This window comes from Rhopalosiphum padi, chromosome 2 (assembly GCF_020882245.1).
Source record: "Rhopalosiphum padi isolate XX-2018 chromosome 2, ASM2088224v1, whole genome shotgun sequence".
Classification (NCBI taxonomy): Eukaryota; Metazoa; Arthropoda; class Insecta; order Hemiptera; family Aphididae; genus Rhopalosiphum; species Rhopalosiphum padi.
In genome coordinates, this window is record NC_083598.1 from 27,918,674 (window position 1) to 27,938,220 (window position 19,547).

The 19,547-nt window shown below is 24.3% G+C and overlaps 2 protein-coding genes across 6 annotated transcripts in view; both read right to left on the minus strand.

The window, feature by feature from the left end:
• Positions 1 to 205: 205 nt before the first annotated feature.
• LOC132919921 (exportin-1) lies at positions 206 to 14,971 on the minus strand. Of its 4 annotated transcripts, none has more exons than XM_060981858.1 (20): positions 14,851 to 14,971; positions 12,328 to 12,446; positions 11,103 to 11,245; positions 10,697 to 10,978; positions 10,408 to 10,638; positions 10,212 to 10,331; positions 10,022 to 10,150; positions 9,807 to 9,962; positions 9,515 to 9,730; positions 9,166 to 9,408; positions 8,843 to 9,077; positions 4,731 to 4,894; positions 4,518 to 4,652; positions 4,350 to 4,454; positions 4,084 to 4,269; positions 3,763 to 4,011; positions 3,573 to 3,698; positions 2,393 to 2,519; positions 2,037 to 2,314; positions 206 to 1,244 (listed from the first exon to the last, which is right to left on the minus strand). In XM_060981858.1, exons 3-20 carry the CDS (start codon positions 11,211 to 11,213, stop codon positions 1,098 to 1,100), a joined length of 3,240 nt encoding a protein of 1,079 aa, XP_060837841.1. In that variant the 5' UTR covers positions 11,214 to 11,245; positions 12,328 to 12,446; positions 14,851 to 14,971; the 3' UTR covers positions 206 to 1,097. The 4 variants fall into 4 exon arrangements, with proteins under 4 accessions (XP_060837841.1, XP_060837843.1, XP_060837845.1 ...); XM_060981860.1 differs by lacking the exon at positions 14,851 to 14,971 and adding an exon at positions 14,508 to 14,690; XM_060981862.1 differs by lacking the exon at positions 12,328 to 12,446 and having other exon boundaries at positions 14,851 to 14,924.
• A 3,806-nt stretch (positions 14,972 to 18,777) lies between these two features.
• The window catches only part of LOC132922191 (maltase 2-like), a 31,865-nt gene continuing 31,095 nt past the window's right edge, over positions 18,778 to 19,547 (minus strand). For both annotated transcript variants that reach the window (XM_060985562.1, XM_060985560.1), the window contains 2 exons: positions 19,140 to 19,286; positions 18,778 to 19,023 (listed from right to left, as the gene is read on the minus strand). In XM_060985562.1, the coding sequence (XP_060841545.1) occupies positions 18,825 to 19,023; positions 19,140 to 19,286 (346 nt within the window). In that variant the 3' untranslated portion in view covers positions 18,778 to 18,824. The remainder of the gene's footprint in view (positions 19,024 to 19,139; positions 19,287 to 19,547) is intronic.

Sequence of the window (19,547 nt, forward strand, 5' to 3'; positions counted from 1 at the left end):
TTTACTTTATTAATAGCATTAAATGTCATATATAACTAGTAAATATTTATAACCAATATGAACCTGAAATAAATTTTGCAATAATTTTTAATTGTTTTGATGGAAAAATAATGACTTGTATAAGAGAGCTAAAACATTTTGATACACACATATAGATAGACAGTATACAAATATATATATATATATTATATTAATGAATAAACGATTTGTCAAAAAGATGTCAGTTTAACTTTATTAAATGCCAATAAATCTAGAACCTAATCGGGAACAAATTACAGTGAACTTATCAAATAATAGATAACAAAAAAAAATCTAATACTAATCTGCTAGATTAAGTTCTCCAACTCACTTCATATAAAAATAGTAAAGAAAAATTTGTACATTTATTTTTACAATTGGGTATTTTTAAATATAAAACTTGTTTAATTTTTAAATTGTATAACTTTAACATACTACAAATTGTTTCCCAACCATACTTTGTAATAATTTAAACAAAAAAAAAAAAAAATTGATTCACATGTTTTACTGAACTATTTACAATTACAAATATCAAACCATTAGATTTTTTACGATTTTATTTTCCTGTTTATTTAACTTTGAACATAATATTATTAATATATATATATGTATAATATATACATACACATATATAAATATTTATGCTTAAATTATATAAAATACATATTTATATATATATTTTTTTAAATTTTATTATTGTTTAGGTGTATACAAAAAACTTACTAAGTAGTAGTTTCTCTAAATAAATAAAATTGGTGGGCTTAAAAATCCACAGCCACAGCAGCAGTAGATACCAGAGTAATAAGTCATAACTTAAACATATATTCTTAGCCAGTCAATTTTTCAGTTTTTAATATAAAACTTTCTTAACTTACAAAAACATTTAAGATTTTGTTTTTGAAATATACATTATATTATTCAATTATTAGTAAAAAAGACTGTTGATAAGGAATAAACGTCTAAGCATACTATTAAAAATAAAATGTATGTTCTGCTTTGAATGGATGGATTTAGAATAAAATAATAACCATATTTAACAAAACCAATGGATGTATATGTGATGCGATATTCATGTAATCTTAGTCTTGCATATCATCAGTGATTTCATGTGGGTTTAATATACCAGGCACAGACTTCTGTACTTCACGCTTTTCTTCTTGAGCCGCTCTCAAAGCTTGTTCTCTTTCTTCAAGGTATAGGTCAGATATATCTTCTCCGGTAAATTCCTAGTATAACATACATAAACATTTAGTTAATTTTATTTGAAGTTTCATACAACCAATGTAAATTCTTGTAAATACAAATTTATAAATCAATGTGAAACAAAGATTAGTAATTTGAATTAGTAGTTAAATAAATAAAGTTATATTGTATTTAATCAAGTGCATTCTCGTCGACCTCAATAATACATCTCAAGTATACTAAATACCTTACTATGTCGATCTCTTGCCAACTGACTTAAAGAAACTATATCAATATCATTATCAATGATAAATGATAAATGATAATTAATAATTTATTTTAAAAAATAGTATCTCAAATTCGAATTAACAAAATAACCTTCACAACATACTTTAATTATTTTTTTAAGTAAAATAATAATTATTAAATATAGTTTTTTAATAAAAAAAGTTAAGTATAGTTTTAAGTATAATGTTTAAAAAATTATCATGATAGAGAAAACACAATGGATATGAGTAAATCATTAATTAATTAAATACAATCTGTTGGTAAAACTTGAATATTACAAATATTTACATAATATTAAAATAGGCAATAGTTATTATATCAAATAACTTACTATAAAAGGTAATAGATAGTTAAATTTAAATAATAATTTTGAAAAACAAGTTATTTTAAAAGTGCAAATTAAGGGTATTAACTGACTTTTAACAGTTTCATTAAATTATAATAGTTATTAAAAAAAAAAATAGCAATTCATTAATTTTGAATTACTAAAGATTCTTATGTTATAGGTTTTAAATAAAACTAATAAATATTTTTTGTAATTAACTTACCCTGATCTGAACAAGGAAATCACGAAGATGATCTTTAAAAGCTGTTAGGTCATGATTTAAATTAAACATGCCTTGTACAGTAAGAGCAATTTGTGGGTCAGCCAAATGAGGGAAAGCTGTCTTCAGCAGTGATGCAACAAAATCACGAACATAGGCAACATTTTTATCTGTGACTTCACCATCAGGGGGTGCACCTGGTGCACTTAACAATACTTCAATCCTATCGCTCTCTACTAATTTGAACATGTATGATAAGATTTGTGCATGCATTAATAAACCTATAAAATCAAATTTTAAATAAAATAAATGTATTTCAAAATTAATCTTTTAGAAAAGTAATTATGAATAAATCTTACTTGCGGTATGAGAGGTATCAGTGGCAACAGAAAAAACGTGTTGTAAAATATCAGTAAAGTATGATACATAGAAACTCTGAGCTGCTTGTTTATGCTGTTGAACATTCTGCAATAATTTATACAATATCTGCAAAGATAACAAATTTAATGTGTTAAATATTTAAACATATTATAATTTTATCTTTTATATTTATAAATAAAAAATAAAATAAAATATTTATCACTTATCAGTTTATACTAATATTGAAACCTTAAATGATATATAATTTATACTTAAACCTAATAAGAATTTTGGTAGCCAGAGCCGACTATTTGTTAAGGGGAAAACATTCAAACAATATCAAATTACATAGTATAGTGTTTCTGAATATAAAGCTATTCTTTCAAATAAAAAAATAAATAAAAATCTGACTATTTTATGAAGTAATTTTATATGATAGATATAATATATTGGCTCAATTATTCATAAATATATGGATAGGTTTCATAATTATGTCAATCTAAAATATATAAATATGTAATATCAATACTGAATATTGGGGTCCCAGAAAAACAAAATTTGAGGGAAAAGGAATTTTCTTCCATTAGTTATGAATTTCTACTTATCAAGGATTAATGAAAATATATATATATATATAAATATACTAATTTATTAGTTACTATCTGAATTATCTAGTTTTTCCTGTGCAGTTTTAAATTTAATTTAATTATTTATACAGAATAAATACAATACTTTCTTTCAACTGCTTACCTTAAACAAAAAATTTAAATTGGGTAACTGTGTATATGAAACAATTTGTGAAAAAAAATCATTGTCATTATGCATTTTAATACAGGGCACAAAATGTTTCATTTGTATATAGTTTTTATTCGATTTACTGAGATTTTTATAAAAGAAAAAAAATTTACTTCCTTTGATATTTTTGATTAATTAAGGTTTTACTGTACTACTTCATATATATTAATATTTTAGTATTTTATGATTTTTGCATTACACTAACACTTAAATAAATTATAAAATAAATAGTTTAACATTTTTTTATTAATATCTTCCTAAATTCCAACGCTTTGGTCAAAATAATTCTTAATTGTATTGTCTCTTATAATGAAACACTCAAACATCTCTGACCAAAACCTTTTAAATGAAATAATATAAGTTGATTCTTATTACGTAACATACCAATAATCCAGTATCAGCAACATTTCGCATTGTATGTTTAAAAGCCCAAAATATTGAATCCAAAACCAATTTAAACTGAGGAGCTGGTATGGACAGGAATGATACAAAACAATGATTATTTATTGCCTAAAAAAAAAAGTTAAACAATCAGTATGAAAACAAAACATTATTATTGAAGTTTATTACTCACTTGTAAAAGAAGGTAGAAATTTGTTCTGTGTTCAGGGAATTGCTCAAAATCCTTATTTATCATTGTAAGTGTAGCCTCAAACACAGCATCTAAAATTTTGGACACTGCCGGGGTTATGTCAGATTGTAGTTTGTCAATTATGGTTGCCATCGCACTAAGTACTTCTGGTTCTCTAGCAGATGGATGCATAGTCTTACTGTAATCAGCTAATACAGTTTCCAAAAGGGGAGGAATAAAATTCTCTAATACCTAAGAAAAAAATTAGTATAAAGCAACTTGTATAATGAGTTCAATAGATTTGTTTAATAATAGTTAACATACCATTGCATTATCATTAGACCTAGAAATCCAATCTGATATCAATCGTAAAGTTTCTTTTTTTATAACTCTCATATTTTTAATCAATGGTTGTTTTGTAACACTATCACCATTAGTAGCTATGGCATCAGTAATATTTGCACTCATTACATTATAAATATTCAACATATCCAAGTATATTCTTCCCAACTATAATATGATATATATTATAATAAAGAAATAAGAAAACAAAATTAAAAATGTTACTATCAAAAATTAAATACACTTACTTGGACAACATATTGATGTCCTAGAGATTTACATGCTCTAGCATTAGTTTTTAAAATATTACCCAATTGTTTGACAAACTCTGGTTCTTTTAATATTTCAACATCCTATAAAATGACAATAAATAAATGTAATTTATTCAATCATAAATAAAATATATAAATTATTACTTTTGAAGCTTGACTGATACAATCATCCCAAATTAAATTTGGCAATAGCATATATTTATCAATTAGTTGTTCTTGGATTTTAGAATTCACTTGAGCACTAATCATAATACCGACAGCTTCATAAAACGTATGCACCTTAATTTGAAATCATAAAAATGAATAAAATACTATCTAGTTAACAACAATTTATTATATTTTATAGTATTCAAATACTTGTTGTGGTTGTAAGTCACTAATAATTGTTGCCATTGAATTAAGAATTTCCTCAATAAATGGCATGGCTTCTCCAACTTGAACTTGAACGAAGTACCTTCTACATTTCATTGCAATTTTGATAAAAGTATCACATGCCATATCTTGTACACCGTCATGAGTTTCTATAAAATAAAAATAATAGGTATACATTATACAATTTAGTTTTTAGAGAAGATGATTAAATAAAATATTATTTATAATTAAAATAAACCATAAACTAGTAATAATTAAACTAAGTAAAGTTAAACTAAGGAAGATATTCAATGAAAATTATCAACCAGTGACATAGTTACGGGGGAGACTGACTGTAATCTACATCATATAATATAATCAAAATAGGCTAGTTTTCCTCATTGATTTTAAAATCTTAATTTTTAAGTAAAATTATTGACAATGTTTGTCCTTAAAATTAAGGGTCAATGCATCATTGGTTCCTTAGATTTGTATCTTCACAAAATTATTTTCAAGTTATTATTTATAATCATCTGCAACTAAGTAATTTTTTTCATAAAATTAAAGCTAAATGCATCATTGGTTCTTTAGATATCTATCTTCAAAACATATTCTGTTTATCATTTATAATTTTATGCATCCAACTGCTAAGCATGCAAGTAATCAGAAATTAAAATGCAAATATACAGTAGAAAACATTAAGTTAAAAAAAATAATTTATATTCTCAGAAAGACTAATCAACATCATATTGTATAATCACAATAAGCTATTTTTCATCATTGAATTTTAAAATCTTAATTTTATAATAAAATTATTGACAATGTTTTTCCATAATATTAAGGGTCAATACATCCTAAGAATGATTAATGATTAATATAATCATTGGTTCCTTAGATTTGTATCTTCAAAAAATTATTTTCAAGTTATCATTTATATTCATCTGCAACTAATTTATGTAAGAGAACTAAAAACAAATTTCTACTCAAATAACAATAATTTAACTTATACTCCCCTAAAGACTAATCAATATCATTTTGTATAATCACAATAAGCTATTTTTCCTCATTGAATATAAAACCTAAGTTTATAGTAAAATTATTGAAAATTTTTGTCTTGAAAGTTAATGATAAATGCATCATTGGTTCCTTAGATTTGTATCTTCACAAAAAGTTCTGTATATCATTTATAATCATCTGCATCCAACTGTCAAGTATGTAAGAAATCAGAAATTGAAATGCATACATACAGTGAAAATAATAAGTCAAATAAAATTATTTATATTCTCAGAAAGACTAATCAACATCATTTTGTATTATCACAATAAGCTATTTTTCCTCATTGAATTTAAAACCAAAGTTTATAGTAAAATTATTGAAAATTTTTGTCTTTAAAGTTAATGATAAATGCATCATTGGTTCCTTAGATTTGTATCTTCACAAAAAGTTCTGTTTATCATTTATAATCATCTGCATCCAACTGTCAAGAATGTAAGCAATCAGAAATTGAAATGCATATACATACAGTAGAAAATAATAAGTTAAACATAATTATTTATATTCTCAGAAAGACTAATCAACATCATTTTGTATAATCACAATAAGCTATATTTCCTCATTGAATTTAAAACCAAAGTTTATATTAAAATTATTGAAAATTTTTGTCTTTAAAGTTAATGATAAATGCATCATTGGTTCCTTAGATTTGTATCTTCACAAAAAGTTCTGTTTATCATTTATAATCATCTGCATCCAACTGTCAAGAATGTAAGCAATCAGAAATTGAAATGCATATACATACAGTAGAAAATAATAAGTTAAACATAATTATTTATATTCTCAGAAAGACTAATCAACATCATTTTGTATAATCACAATAAGCTATTTTTCCTCATTGAATATAAAACCTAAGTTTATAGTAAAATTATTGAAAATTTTTGACTTTAAAGTTAATGATAAATGCATCATTGGTTCCTTAGATTTGTATCTTCACAAAAAGTTCTGTTTATCATTTATAATCATCTGCATCCAACTGTCAAGAATGTAAGCAATCAGAAATTGAAATGCATATACATACAGTAGAAAATAATAAGTTAAACATAATTATTTATATTCTCAGAAAGACTAATCAACATCATTTTGTATAATCACAATAAGCTATTTTTCCTCATTGAATATAAAACCTAAGTTTATAGTAAAATTATTGAAAATTTTTGACTTTAAAGTTAATGATAAATGCATCATTGGTTCCTTAGATTTGTATCTTCACAAAAAGTTCTGTTTATCATTTATAATCATCTGCATCCAACTGTCAAGAATGTAAGCAATCAGAAATTGAAATGCATATACATACAGTAGAAAATAATAAGTTAAACATAATTATTTATATTCTCAGAAAGACTAATCAACATCATTTTGTATAATCACAATAAGCTATTTTTCCTCATTGAATATAAAACCTAAGTTTATAGTAAAATTATTGAAAATTTTTGACTTTAAAGTTAATGATAAATGCATCATTGGTTCCTTAGATTTGTATCTTCACAAAAAGTTCTGTTTATCATTTATAATCATCTGCATCCAACTGTCAAGAATGTAAGCAATCAGAAATTGAAATGCATACATACAGTAGAAAATAATAAGTCAAATAAAATTATTTATATTCTCAGAAAGACTAATCAACATCATTTTGTATAATCACAATAAGCTATTTTTCCTCATTGAATTTAAAACCCAAATTTATAGTAAAATTATTGTAAATTTTTGTCATAAAACTATTCAAGTTAAAAATAAATCCATCATTGGTTCCTAAAATTTCTATCTTAACATTTTTCAGTTACCTAATCATTCATAAAATTTAAAATAAATTTGTAGCTAAGTTTTAATATTATACATCATAATATTAAGTTACAATGAGCTGTTTTCCTCACAAAATTGAAGAGTTCAACTATTAAAGTAATTAAGTAATAAATTGGAAATGTTCAACAAAATTAATTTTAACACATGATTGTCAGATTGCAATAATTTTAATTTCATATATATAAATCAAAATTAGCATGGCATTTTATCATCACTAATTCAATTCTATTAAGACTTAATATTAATTATAACAATAGTTATTCTTTATATTTTGAAGTTCTAACACAGTACTAAAAGGGGCATACATTAAACAAATCTATAATACTATTGTAAAATTATTAAAGTATATAATATTTATTTAACCTTAACTCCTAATCTAATATACAGGGGTGCTATATTTTCCATGTCCTTTTCTGATACCCAATTCATATGTACTTTTTCCAAAATTATAAAAAAAAACAGCGGTTATTTACAATTAATTTATGTATTAAATAATTATAATCTCAGACAAATATAATTAATTTCACTAATAAAATCAAAATTAGCATGGCATTGTCATCACTGATTTAAATGTTTTTATATAGTAAGTTTTTAACTATAATTAAAGATAAAACTTTGGAAAGGGGAATTAACAAAATGTTTATAGAAAATAGACAATCCTACAAACATTATAAAATTAATTATAGTCAACTACTTAAGCAATATTTTAGTATTGTAAATAAATTATCAATTTTTAATTAAAAAAAAAATTATTAATAAATTAAAATAATATTTTGCCTAAGTATAAAGCTATTTAAGTATTTAATAATTATTGATTAATACTAAACTAATATATTAAGTAAACAATTATATTTTCTATTTTTACACACCTAAAGCTGGTTAACAGTGGCAACCATATGAAAACTAATTCCAAATTATAAAAATTTTAAATACCATAAATTATTAAAATTAAATAAGTGAAGATAAATTATTATTCAATTGTTCACATGATTTTGGCTATTATGTATGATAATCTCAGAAATAAATGATTTTAATCTCATACTTTTATATCGAAATTAGCATGGCATTTGTCATCACTGATATATCATTAACTCTAAATAACTAAAATGAAACAATAGTTCTATAAAATGGAATTTACAGAGAAAATAATTTTTTATTAGATTATTAATTTAAAAATGTTACTATATAAACTTTAGAATTAAAATGTTGACGATAAAGTATGGTTATCTAACTATTTTTAAAGTATTAAATTAATTACTTACCATGCATGAATTCAAATAATTTGTTAACAACTGTTTTCAAAAATTTCCAATGAGCTCGTAAAAACCTTGGATACTGTCCAACCACATACATAATATTTGAAGCAATAATTGCCTTATTATCTTTGCCTTTTTTTTGTTCACATAGTCCTAATAAATCTTTAATAGCTGTGACTAAAAATCTTTTTTCATCTTCTTCGTGCATTGCTCCAGAAATACTTCCAATTGCCCAACATAGCTAAATTAAGTAATAAAATAAATGAAAGGTTAATAAAAAGGTTAACAGGATAAAAGGTTATCAATAAATAATACATTTAAATATTTACAGTATTTAAATTTTTCCAAGACCACTCATTTCCATTGACTTGATTATGTAACTTTTCAGTCATAATTCGTTCAGTATCTACACAATCCAAATGAGTTAAATACACAAGTGTTTCTCTCATACTTTTGTACAAACTAATAGCATCTGTATCTTTCATAAACTCTCGAACTACTTCTCCGTTTTCATTTTCTACTACTAACACTTCTTCTGGCTTAGCCATACGACTAATCATTATATACCGCATCTATGGACAATAAGCAAGTACATAAATGTATGATAATATATAATTAATTATTAAATACTTTTAAAAAAAAATTTAGTTTAACTTGAAGAAATTAATAAATACTAACTTGAGATATAACTGGTGCATAAAATTGACGTCTAGGTGAAATGGCATTACCATCTGGCCTGCTAGTTGGAGAAAGTGAGAAAAGACCAACTATTTGTAGTTGTCCAAATGGATTTTCCCGGTACAAACTAGCAGCTAAGCTATTCCAATATTCTAAGCAAATCTTAAATATTTCGATTTCTTCAACTTCGGAAATCATAACCAAATAATGAAGTGCCTAAATAAATACATAATCATATAATCATATGTGAATAAATAAAATGATTATAAAAATTAATTAAGTTCATAATTACTTTTAATAAATCTTCATTAGAACCATTTTTTTCTACTAAAAGAGCATGCTCCTTGAGAAATGTACACAAAAATAATGCCAAATTCTGAATAAAATTTTGTTCTTGGTCTTGGCCTGACGCATAAGCTTCTTTAATATTTGTATGTATGGGTAACATCTAAAATTAACAATAGATAATAACATACAAGATAAAAATAAATAATAATATCAAAATACCTGAATAAGTTGTGCCATGGTTTTGGAGAAAAGACCAGCAAATGCAGCATCATAATTCGGTACAGTCACCGCGGCAACCTCGGTCAAACATTGCAATGTGATATTACGAAACATAGGCACATTGAAGAACTAAATAATTTAAGAAATCATTTTTTAGAAACCAGTTATTAGTATTTAATATAAAAATTACTTTAAAAATCAATGTATCGATCAAATCAGTTTCAAATATATAACCAAGTGGTATCCAGTTAAGGAATCTAAGAAGAGTATCTAGTGTTGCATTTACTAAAGCCACATTTTGAGATGAGCCCTGACAAAAGAATAATATTAAAAATGTATGTTTATCCAATTAAATATAAAATTTAAAGCTTTAAAATTTCACTCACTAGAACAAATTGACATAGTTCAAAAATCTGTGCAAATTCTGAACACATAGTATCTTTCAAATGTTTAGCTTTCATTTGAGTCATATTTCCAGCAGAAAAATCAAATACTTCTTCACTAAGCAATTTTAATATAACCATGTTATTTTGGCACAAACTTTCATTAGTTCTGCTAGCTCCTACAATTTCACCAACAAATGACTCCCAGTTTTTTGGCCACTCACGTTTTAATACCTAAAATATTTAATTGTAATTAAATATTATTACAACAAGAGTTTAAAAATTAACTAACCTGCACAAGGATAATGTTTAATTTGTTTAAATAAGTTTTTTCTCTTTCCATTGTAGCAGGATCTGAAGAAGTTTTTATGATAAGTGCAACAATATACTTCTTAATGCCTTCACATTGATTTCTAGGTAATACTTTCCATCTGGTCTTAATTAATTGTTCCAATATTTGTAAAGCAAAGTATTTTGTTTGTTGATTATTTGAAAATTCGAGTATAGTATCTACTCTTGTCCATGCATCAGGATGCTCCTTCAATGTAGTTAATACTTCTTGGGCAGCTCGTTGCTAAAATAATGATGATTAATTATTATAAATAATTAATAAACTGAATATATAAGGGTTTATTTGAAATAATTAAAAATGTCTGTGTGTAAGCCACCAATGTTATATTAAACATACGGAAACTTACTTGATCACCAGTACCCGTATACATACATCCCACAATGTTTTCTAAAAGTGTAATATCAAGTTTTTGGGAAAAATCCAAAAGCTTGGACACTTGTTCTGTCATCGTAGCCATATTTTTTTTTTTTCAAAGACTTAAATATTCAGCTAAAAAAAAATACATCAATTAATTATTAAAAACAAAATAATTGTATACATTATATTATGTGCCTAGAAAAATTAGAAAGATAAGGTAATTATTGTGGAAAAAAAGAAAGGCTTTAAAAATGGTAAGTACAATAATCAATGAAATTAATCATTCATTCAATAAGCTTTAAGCTCGTAATCAACAATCTACTTTTGAAAGCTTCTAGGTATACCCATAAAACATCAATCACTAACATGTGTTTATAAATCAAATCTGTCTACAGAATCAAAATGAATGGTATTGTGGTCCATTTTTAGGAAGTATATAAAATAAGTTAAAAAATGTTACTAACCAATTTAATCAAAGCCTCTTAGTCTTAATTATACTACATGATTATATCATTATACAAAATAATTGATAGTGTAATCTGAAAATTGTTTAAAAGTTGAACAGAATAACAAAATAATAATACTAAGTACATTTTTAGTACATGATTTATGTAGTAGATCATATTATTAATTTATTTAAAGGTATTTATTAAAATAGATACCCAATACTTATATAGGCAAGAAATAGATGATTGTTATTTTATTGATATCAGATCAGGTTTAAATTTTACTACATTTTTTCATTTTTTCTTACATTTTTTAATAACAAATATAAATTATTGATTTAAAACTTTTATCAATGTAAAATTTTATAATAAATAAATCAATACAAAAATACACTTTGTTTATAATTTATTTTTTTCTGAAAATTTTTAATTTTTCATTTGATTTTCCTGGTTAGTATTTCTTTACCATAAGAATTAGTAAATTAATATTCAAAGAATAAACATGACCCATCCCAAATACAATCACTAAGTATTTGTTTATACTTAATATTTATAATTTATATAAAATTTTAGGTAGACAATTAAGAAGTAATAAAATTTAAATTACAAATGTCATTGAAAAAAAGTATTACTCAATAGGTATAATTGTAGACATATTTATCAATTTCTATCTTAAATAAACTCAGAATAAATTAAAAATGTATACTAGTTACTTACTAAATCGTTAAAATAAAACAAAACATGCACAATTTAATAAAATAAACTTACTCAAAAACAGACAGACGACAAGTATACGTAACAGTAACCCTGGACTAAGACCTAGTCACTGTACCATTCACTCAGAAGACATTCACACACACAAACAAAACAAATATTGTTTTATAAACCTGAAACAAAAACACAAAAAAAACATTAAGTTTATAGTAATGATATAATGGATATCAGATAAATCTCTAATTTAAATATAATAAGATAATATATATAGTAATTCATTTAACAAAAAACACTAGTTTTTGGAAAAAAATTATATTATTTATTATTTTATATTCAGAAGCAGAATATTATTTGGAATATTTTGATTTATCAAGATCAAGTAGTTTATTAGATATTAGTATATTAAGTTTAGATGAGCGAAATAGTGAACTAACATTTTCTAGATACTTCTTAGAATAACGCTCCACTCATCTAAACTTTAAATAATAATAACTCGTAAACTATTCATTCAAAATTAGATCTTTACATAATTATCAAAGTATAAAAGTAAAAAAATTTTTTAAGAAAAATGATGTTTTAATCAATTTAAATAATGTAACAAAAATATAATCAACAAATTTTAATTTTTCAAATAAATGTTTTATGATAAATGGATCACTCGATATAAGTTTATATAATATATTAAAGACCATAGCAATAATATTATAACTGTAAAAAGAACCAATTACACATATAAAAATGTAACTTAAGTACTAAAAGTACACTTAAATGTATTGAGTTATTCTAAGCTAAAATAAAATTACTTACTATCGTAAAAATAAGAACTAGCAATATATTTACAGATGATAAAATATATAACATTGGTACTACCTATTTTTACTTATATCAATCATTAATTTAAATACAACCTTCCTAAACAAATTAAACTTAAATGTATCTATTGTATTACATCACACAGTATCATAGGATATCATAAATCCAAATCTAGTATGTTGATACGTACATAAAATAATAAACAAACTAACTTTTTATTTAATCATGTTTATAACATATTCAATTAGTTCATAAATATTAAATAACAGAGATCTTACTATGTAAATATCAGTCGTATTTTAAATATTGGAACTTCAGCTAATTAGAACACACATAGTAGTAAAATTATAGATATAAATCAAATATATTTTTTTTATTTAGATTTTATATATCATTATAAAAACATTTGCTATTAAATCTATTAAATTAAACAAAACATTAAAGAATTTAATCCAACAAAAATAGAAAATACTACATGATGAAATATATTAAATTAAATACCTCCAAAAATATTGATTACAATATATTTTTGTTTCCACCGCACAATTAATATACAATTATAAACTATTTTAAACATAACCTAATATTTATGATAAATATTGAATAAGCATAAACAAAGAAAATTCAATGAATTGTTTTTGAATACAGAAATATCTAAATGAAAAATGAAAAAATTATTAATGTTTACCTATTTAAAGAGGCCAAATGAAAATTATCATACCATACACTACCTACACAACTAATACTGGTTTTTTTCTCAAAATTTGAGTATACAAAATCATGTTTTTAAAGAATTTTGGAAAAATACAGATAAATACTACACAATTACAGTAATCCATGAGATTTTCTACAAAATCTTTTTCAATCTGAAACTAAATAAAAACATATTTTCAAATGGAATAAGCAAGGCCAATGGCTATAAACATGTACTTACCTAAACTAGGTAGGTATAATTATGTACATCATAAAAAAAATACAAATCTAAGCATAGGCATCTGTTATTTAAATAAAGATATTGGAAATCATAAAAAAATTAAACAAAACTTTTTGAATGGTAAAATAACAAATTTGGTAAATAGTTGGTTTAGCATGTTTAAAAAATAAAACAAAATAATTGTATATTATTATATAACATTTGTGATCCCTGTGGAATTTATAAGTATTATAACTTAGGTACTAAATACACTATTAAATAAATACAGACATAATTTAAAACCTGATGCATTTACCGACTATGCATAACTTTTCAAACAAGCTGTCACATTCTGATACATGTTATTATAGAACAATTTGTAAGATTCACAAAAAATAGAATTCAATTTTATACTTAAGAAAATATACAATACATAGAACACAGATTATTCAAAAAACGATTATTTGCGAAATATGTAATCACAACACACCAACATGCCTATGCTTACGATTAACAACGTAACCCGGCAGTTGAGCTACATTTTCGATAAACACAATGTCAATGCACTGCGAAGTGGAAAGCGTGGACAGCCGCGAGGTTTTCAGAAATATAGATTTGTTGTTTAGTGTTTACGTTCAAAAGGGGAAAACGCTTTCAGTTAGTCTTTTATCAGCTTCCCGCGTACAATAACTAAACCACACATTACGTGAAAAACAAACAATAGACGGACCAGTTATACACAACGCATTAGATTTCGGCAGTAGGTTTGACGCGAGCAAACATCTAATGATAAATTTACATTTAAATCTACGACTAGCACAAGCATTAATTAGTAAAAATAATGCACTTACTACATGTATTGGCTCCTTACTGAAAAACTAAAGAAAAATAAAGTACGCAGATGATTCATGTATGATTACGGTTAAGGAATATTTTTATTAAGATGGCGTCGCCGAAACCAAAACACATATGTTCACTGGAAAAAGGTATACACCGCTACCATGGTCGAACCGGATCACGAACACCGTGGAAAAATGGTATTGGGTTTCAGTGATAACGATTGTTTTGTTGTTTGAATATTACACGGATAATATATATGTGTATGTCGTACACCATTATAGTTGGTTATACATTTTATCTGTTGAATATAAAGATAATAATTATCGATAAATAAAAATTACAAAATATGTAAAAAAAAAAAAAAAATAGTAAAATACAAAACAATAGACAATAGAAGCTGGTGAGGTATATGAATATATAATAATCATTACGACTACATTACTAAATAGCGTATAAAATGTTTCTCATATTTATTTTATAAGTGTGAAGTTCAAATTTTGACAATATTTGTCAAAATCATGGACATTTTTAAATTATTATTTTGTAATTAAATATATAAAACATTTTTAATATGAATAGCTCAGGCTTGACAATTTAATATGAGATTCCACATAAGCTCTCAAAAAAATAATCTCTAAAATTTAAACGTAAAAATCTATATCCAACTAGGTATATAAGATATATAATTATATAGGTAACTAATATCAGTAATATCCCTTTTAAGATGTAACCTGAAATATTTTTATATTATAGTGGGTCACAAGATATCATATCCACATTTACCACATTCATATTGTGCATAGGTATAGCTACATTCAAGGTGGATATAATCCACCTTGGCTACATTATAAAAGAACAAAATAGCATAATACATAGAGAAATATATTGTATTACATGTTTTGTGATTATATTATTAGGAATTTAACATTTTATACGCATATTATACTCATTTTCAAGCTAGTAACTGAAAATATAATATATGTAAGTAATATGTATTGTTATTTTTATACAAATAAATAACAAATTTTTTACATACAAGCAGTACCTACATACTTCATTTTAATCATTTTTACAAATGTATAGATTGCCTTTATTAAGTAACTATTAATTATGAGATATTAGAGCAAATGATTTTTTTTTATGATAATATTATTAATTTATACTGTATATATAAATGCGTATCATCTCAATTAGATTGCGTTTTAGATAGGCTTTTTTATTTTTTATTTATATAAATATTTTTTAATGTTTATCTTTTCTGTATTTTTGTTTCATACTTATGATTTTATTGTAAATAAACGACAAAAACGTAACGTTGTAAAAATCGAGAATGTTAGATATCAGCGTCATTTCATCAATATAATATTATTGTACGAGTTATTTTCATTTCAACATTTTTTTTTATATTACATTACATTACGAAAAAACTTACAAAATATGCTTATTGAACAAAAAATAATGTAGATATTGTATAATATTATAATAATGAAAATAAACTATTACGTACGGAATATTCGTGTTAACGGACTAGGCGAAACTAATACCTACATTTATTACAGACATTTTCAATTTCACCATACCTTGTCTAGTAAAAGAACTTACCACGATCCAACGAAAATCGATTCTTCTATGCATCTCTAGTCAATGCCCTACCAATAGTAGAACCAGTTTCGAATTTTCGATAGATTGCCGGCGTGCTCTTCCCCTAGATTGCAGAAATGCAAAGTATTGTATAGGACAAAAGTGTCGACCAAGTCTAGCAAAACATTAAGTTATCATAGATTAATAAATAAAAAGATGTTTTCTTTGTTTGTTTTCTGACATTTAAATTCCAAGAATGCCAAGCTCGAATAAAATATTACTTATTAGTACTTCCTACTAAGTTAGTAGGTAATAGGTATTATAATTTCATAAAGATACGACTTTTTTTATATTTTATATACTGGACTGAGCGATAAGTACCTATATTAGTTTTTACTTTTTTCTTTTTAATAATAGGTCATATGGTTTTGTTTTGTTTTTTGTGTGTAGAAAATTTTCTGATAGCAAATTTGCCCTGCAAAAAATTACATAAAATCACCGATTTGTTTCAAAACTGTTTTTGAGTATTTTGTACTTTTTTTTTACTTTTGAGGTAAATTTTAGATATGATTCGAGTGTTTAACATATCTAAATTATTAACACGTCACACGTGTAGATCGGGGCTTGTATTTTGTAATGAAATAAATCCTTAAAAAGCATTTATCAATTTTTTTTATAATAATTTTATAAAAATGTAATTTTTTTTTGTGTGAATTCATTTTGACTTCACACAATTCACAAAATATAACATTTCTGTCAGTTATAAATACATTATCACCGATTCTTTTTAATTTTAAATTTGCATTTCAATTTTTGGCATTTTGACGATTAAATTTTATAGAACACTATATACCTCAATGATTGATATTTACTGATTAACTACAGTATTTAAACGTGCTAAAAAATACGCAGATATAATTCAAATAATTTTCCCTTTCCTTAAGTCGTAAATAAAACTATTACGGTCATTCTGATAAAGTTAAAATTTTAGCATAAGAACGATAGTTATTTTATCATTCATCCATTTATTAGTTATTACTGGATTTATAATATTTTTAGATAATAATAATTAATCATATTAATATTAATATACATAGAAATATGTTAACTTTTCATGAAAATTATGTAAAAATTAAGAAAAAAGAACCAATGGAAATAAAAAGTAAAATTAAGTTTACTTCATTGAAATCAGAACGATTCTATAAACAGTAGGTATATGATGTATTTATACAGCTAGGTTGTTCCGTGAGGATTTACCTATTTCGATATATCCTGAAATAATAATGGAGATACATAACTGGTTTTTTAATAAGATTTATAGGGACAAGAACTACAAATATTTCATGTTTTAATTTATTTTAATTTTTTGATAAAAAAAGTTATAAATGTATTTTTTTATTTAATTATTTAATTATTTTCAAAAAAATTGAAGGTAGCCATTTTTTAGAGTTCATTTTTCTGAAAATATTGACGTTTCAACACTTTAATTTCATTAATCTCCTGATTTTTAATATTTCTTTCAAACATTGAGAGCCCAGAGAGCCACACTGAAAACGTTCGCGTTCCGCACCAGCACGCAGGTCACATGTTTGATACAATGATAGATACCATTATCGTACTAAATAATTCGCAGTTTTTTCAAAACTAGAAAAATATTAAAAATCAGGAGATAAATTAAATTAAAATATTGAAACGTCAATATTTTCAGAAAAATGAACTCTACAAAAGTACAAAATGGCTATCTTCAAATTTTTTGAAAATAATTAAATAAAAATATATTTTTTAACTTTTTTACCAAAACATTAAAATAAATTAAAACATGAAAGATATAAGAATATATATAAGAGTTATCTTTCTATCACACCCATCAAAAATAGCATCTGAGCTCTACTAATAATAAATTAAATGGTTACATTTGAATCATTTATTATCGATTAGGTATACTATATATTTTATTTATTCTGTTATATTATACAGTGTACTTTCGATTGCGTTGCGGATTATCCGTTGTCTTCTGCGGAATCATCTACACATAGATATGTATAAAAAAAATAATATATATCTTTACATTATACATCATAATCACTTTAATTAGATTGTGATAGTCGATTACTCGATAACGACGTAAAATACAATACGCTTGTTTAATACATATTAATACTATGTAAAATCATTATATTGACGGTCGACGGGACTATGGAAAACAAAATAGTTACTATTACTTGGTTAAGCTAATATAGTCGATATAAAATAAGGATAATGTCTGCCGCCTGGTATTCATTGGTAGATGATCAATAAGAGAGGTCCGCTCAGAATAGTTAACAGTTTCATTCAATAGCTTAGGTATATAAAATAAATTATCATTTTAAATTATTTTTTATTTTATTAAAAAATATGAGCCTTACTATAGATTACAAATTTTAATTAAAAATAAGCAAAGTAATACTACTCTTAATGTTATATACAATTGAGTGCTGGATGAAGGTGTTGATTTTGTTGCTGTCTCCTCTGTTGGAACACTAGGTAATGTCGAAATGTTATCAGTGAGGACAACTGTGGCACCAGGATTTAAAGCCAACCATTCTGTAGTTGATACAGAGTTTCTAAAAATAGGTCCATAAAATAAAAACATCATAATATTATTATATTATACACAATAGTATTTAATATTTATACACTAGATTCCCTATTCGTTTTTGTAAAATTATTAGGCACTAACCCAGTGTTGAAATTCGAGTTCCCGGATCCAACAACAACAGTTAAAATATCATTCAAATTTGATATTTGGTCTGATAAACGTACATTCTGTGTATAATTTGTATCCATATTGATCAATAATGTGTAGTTCTCATATCCAGGGAAAAATCTGTAATATTTTTTATGAATATTTTTAATATATTTTAAACAACTGATATTTTATTTGTAGTATTTATGGATACATCTATAAATATTTATGTAAATAAAAATAAGTATCGCCAACTATCATTATTGAAAAGAGGCAAAGTGTCGCGGGAAAAGCTCTTTTACATCACAAAAAAAATCTATAGTTTACAAGCACTTATGTATTGATAAAAAGTTTGGCCCATCTAAAAATATAGCATTCCTGCTAAATCCTACTATAAAATAG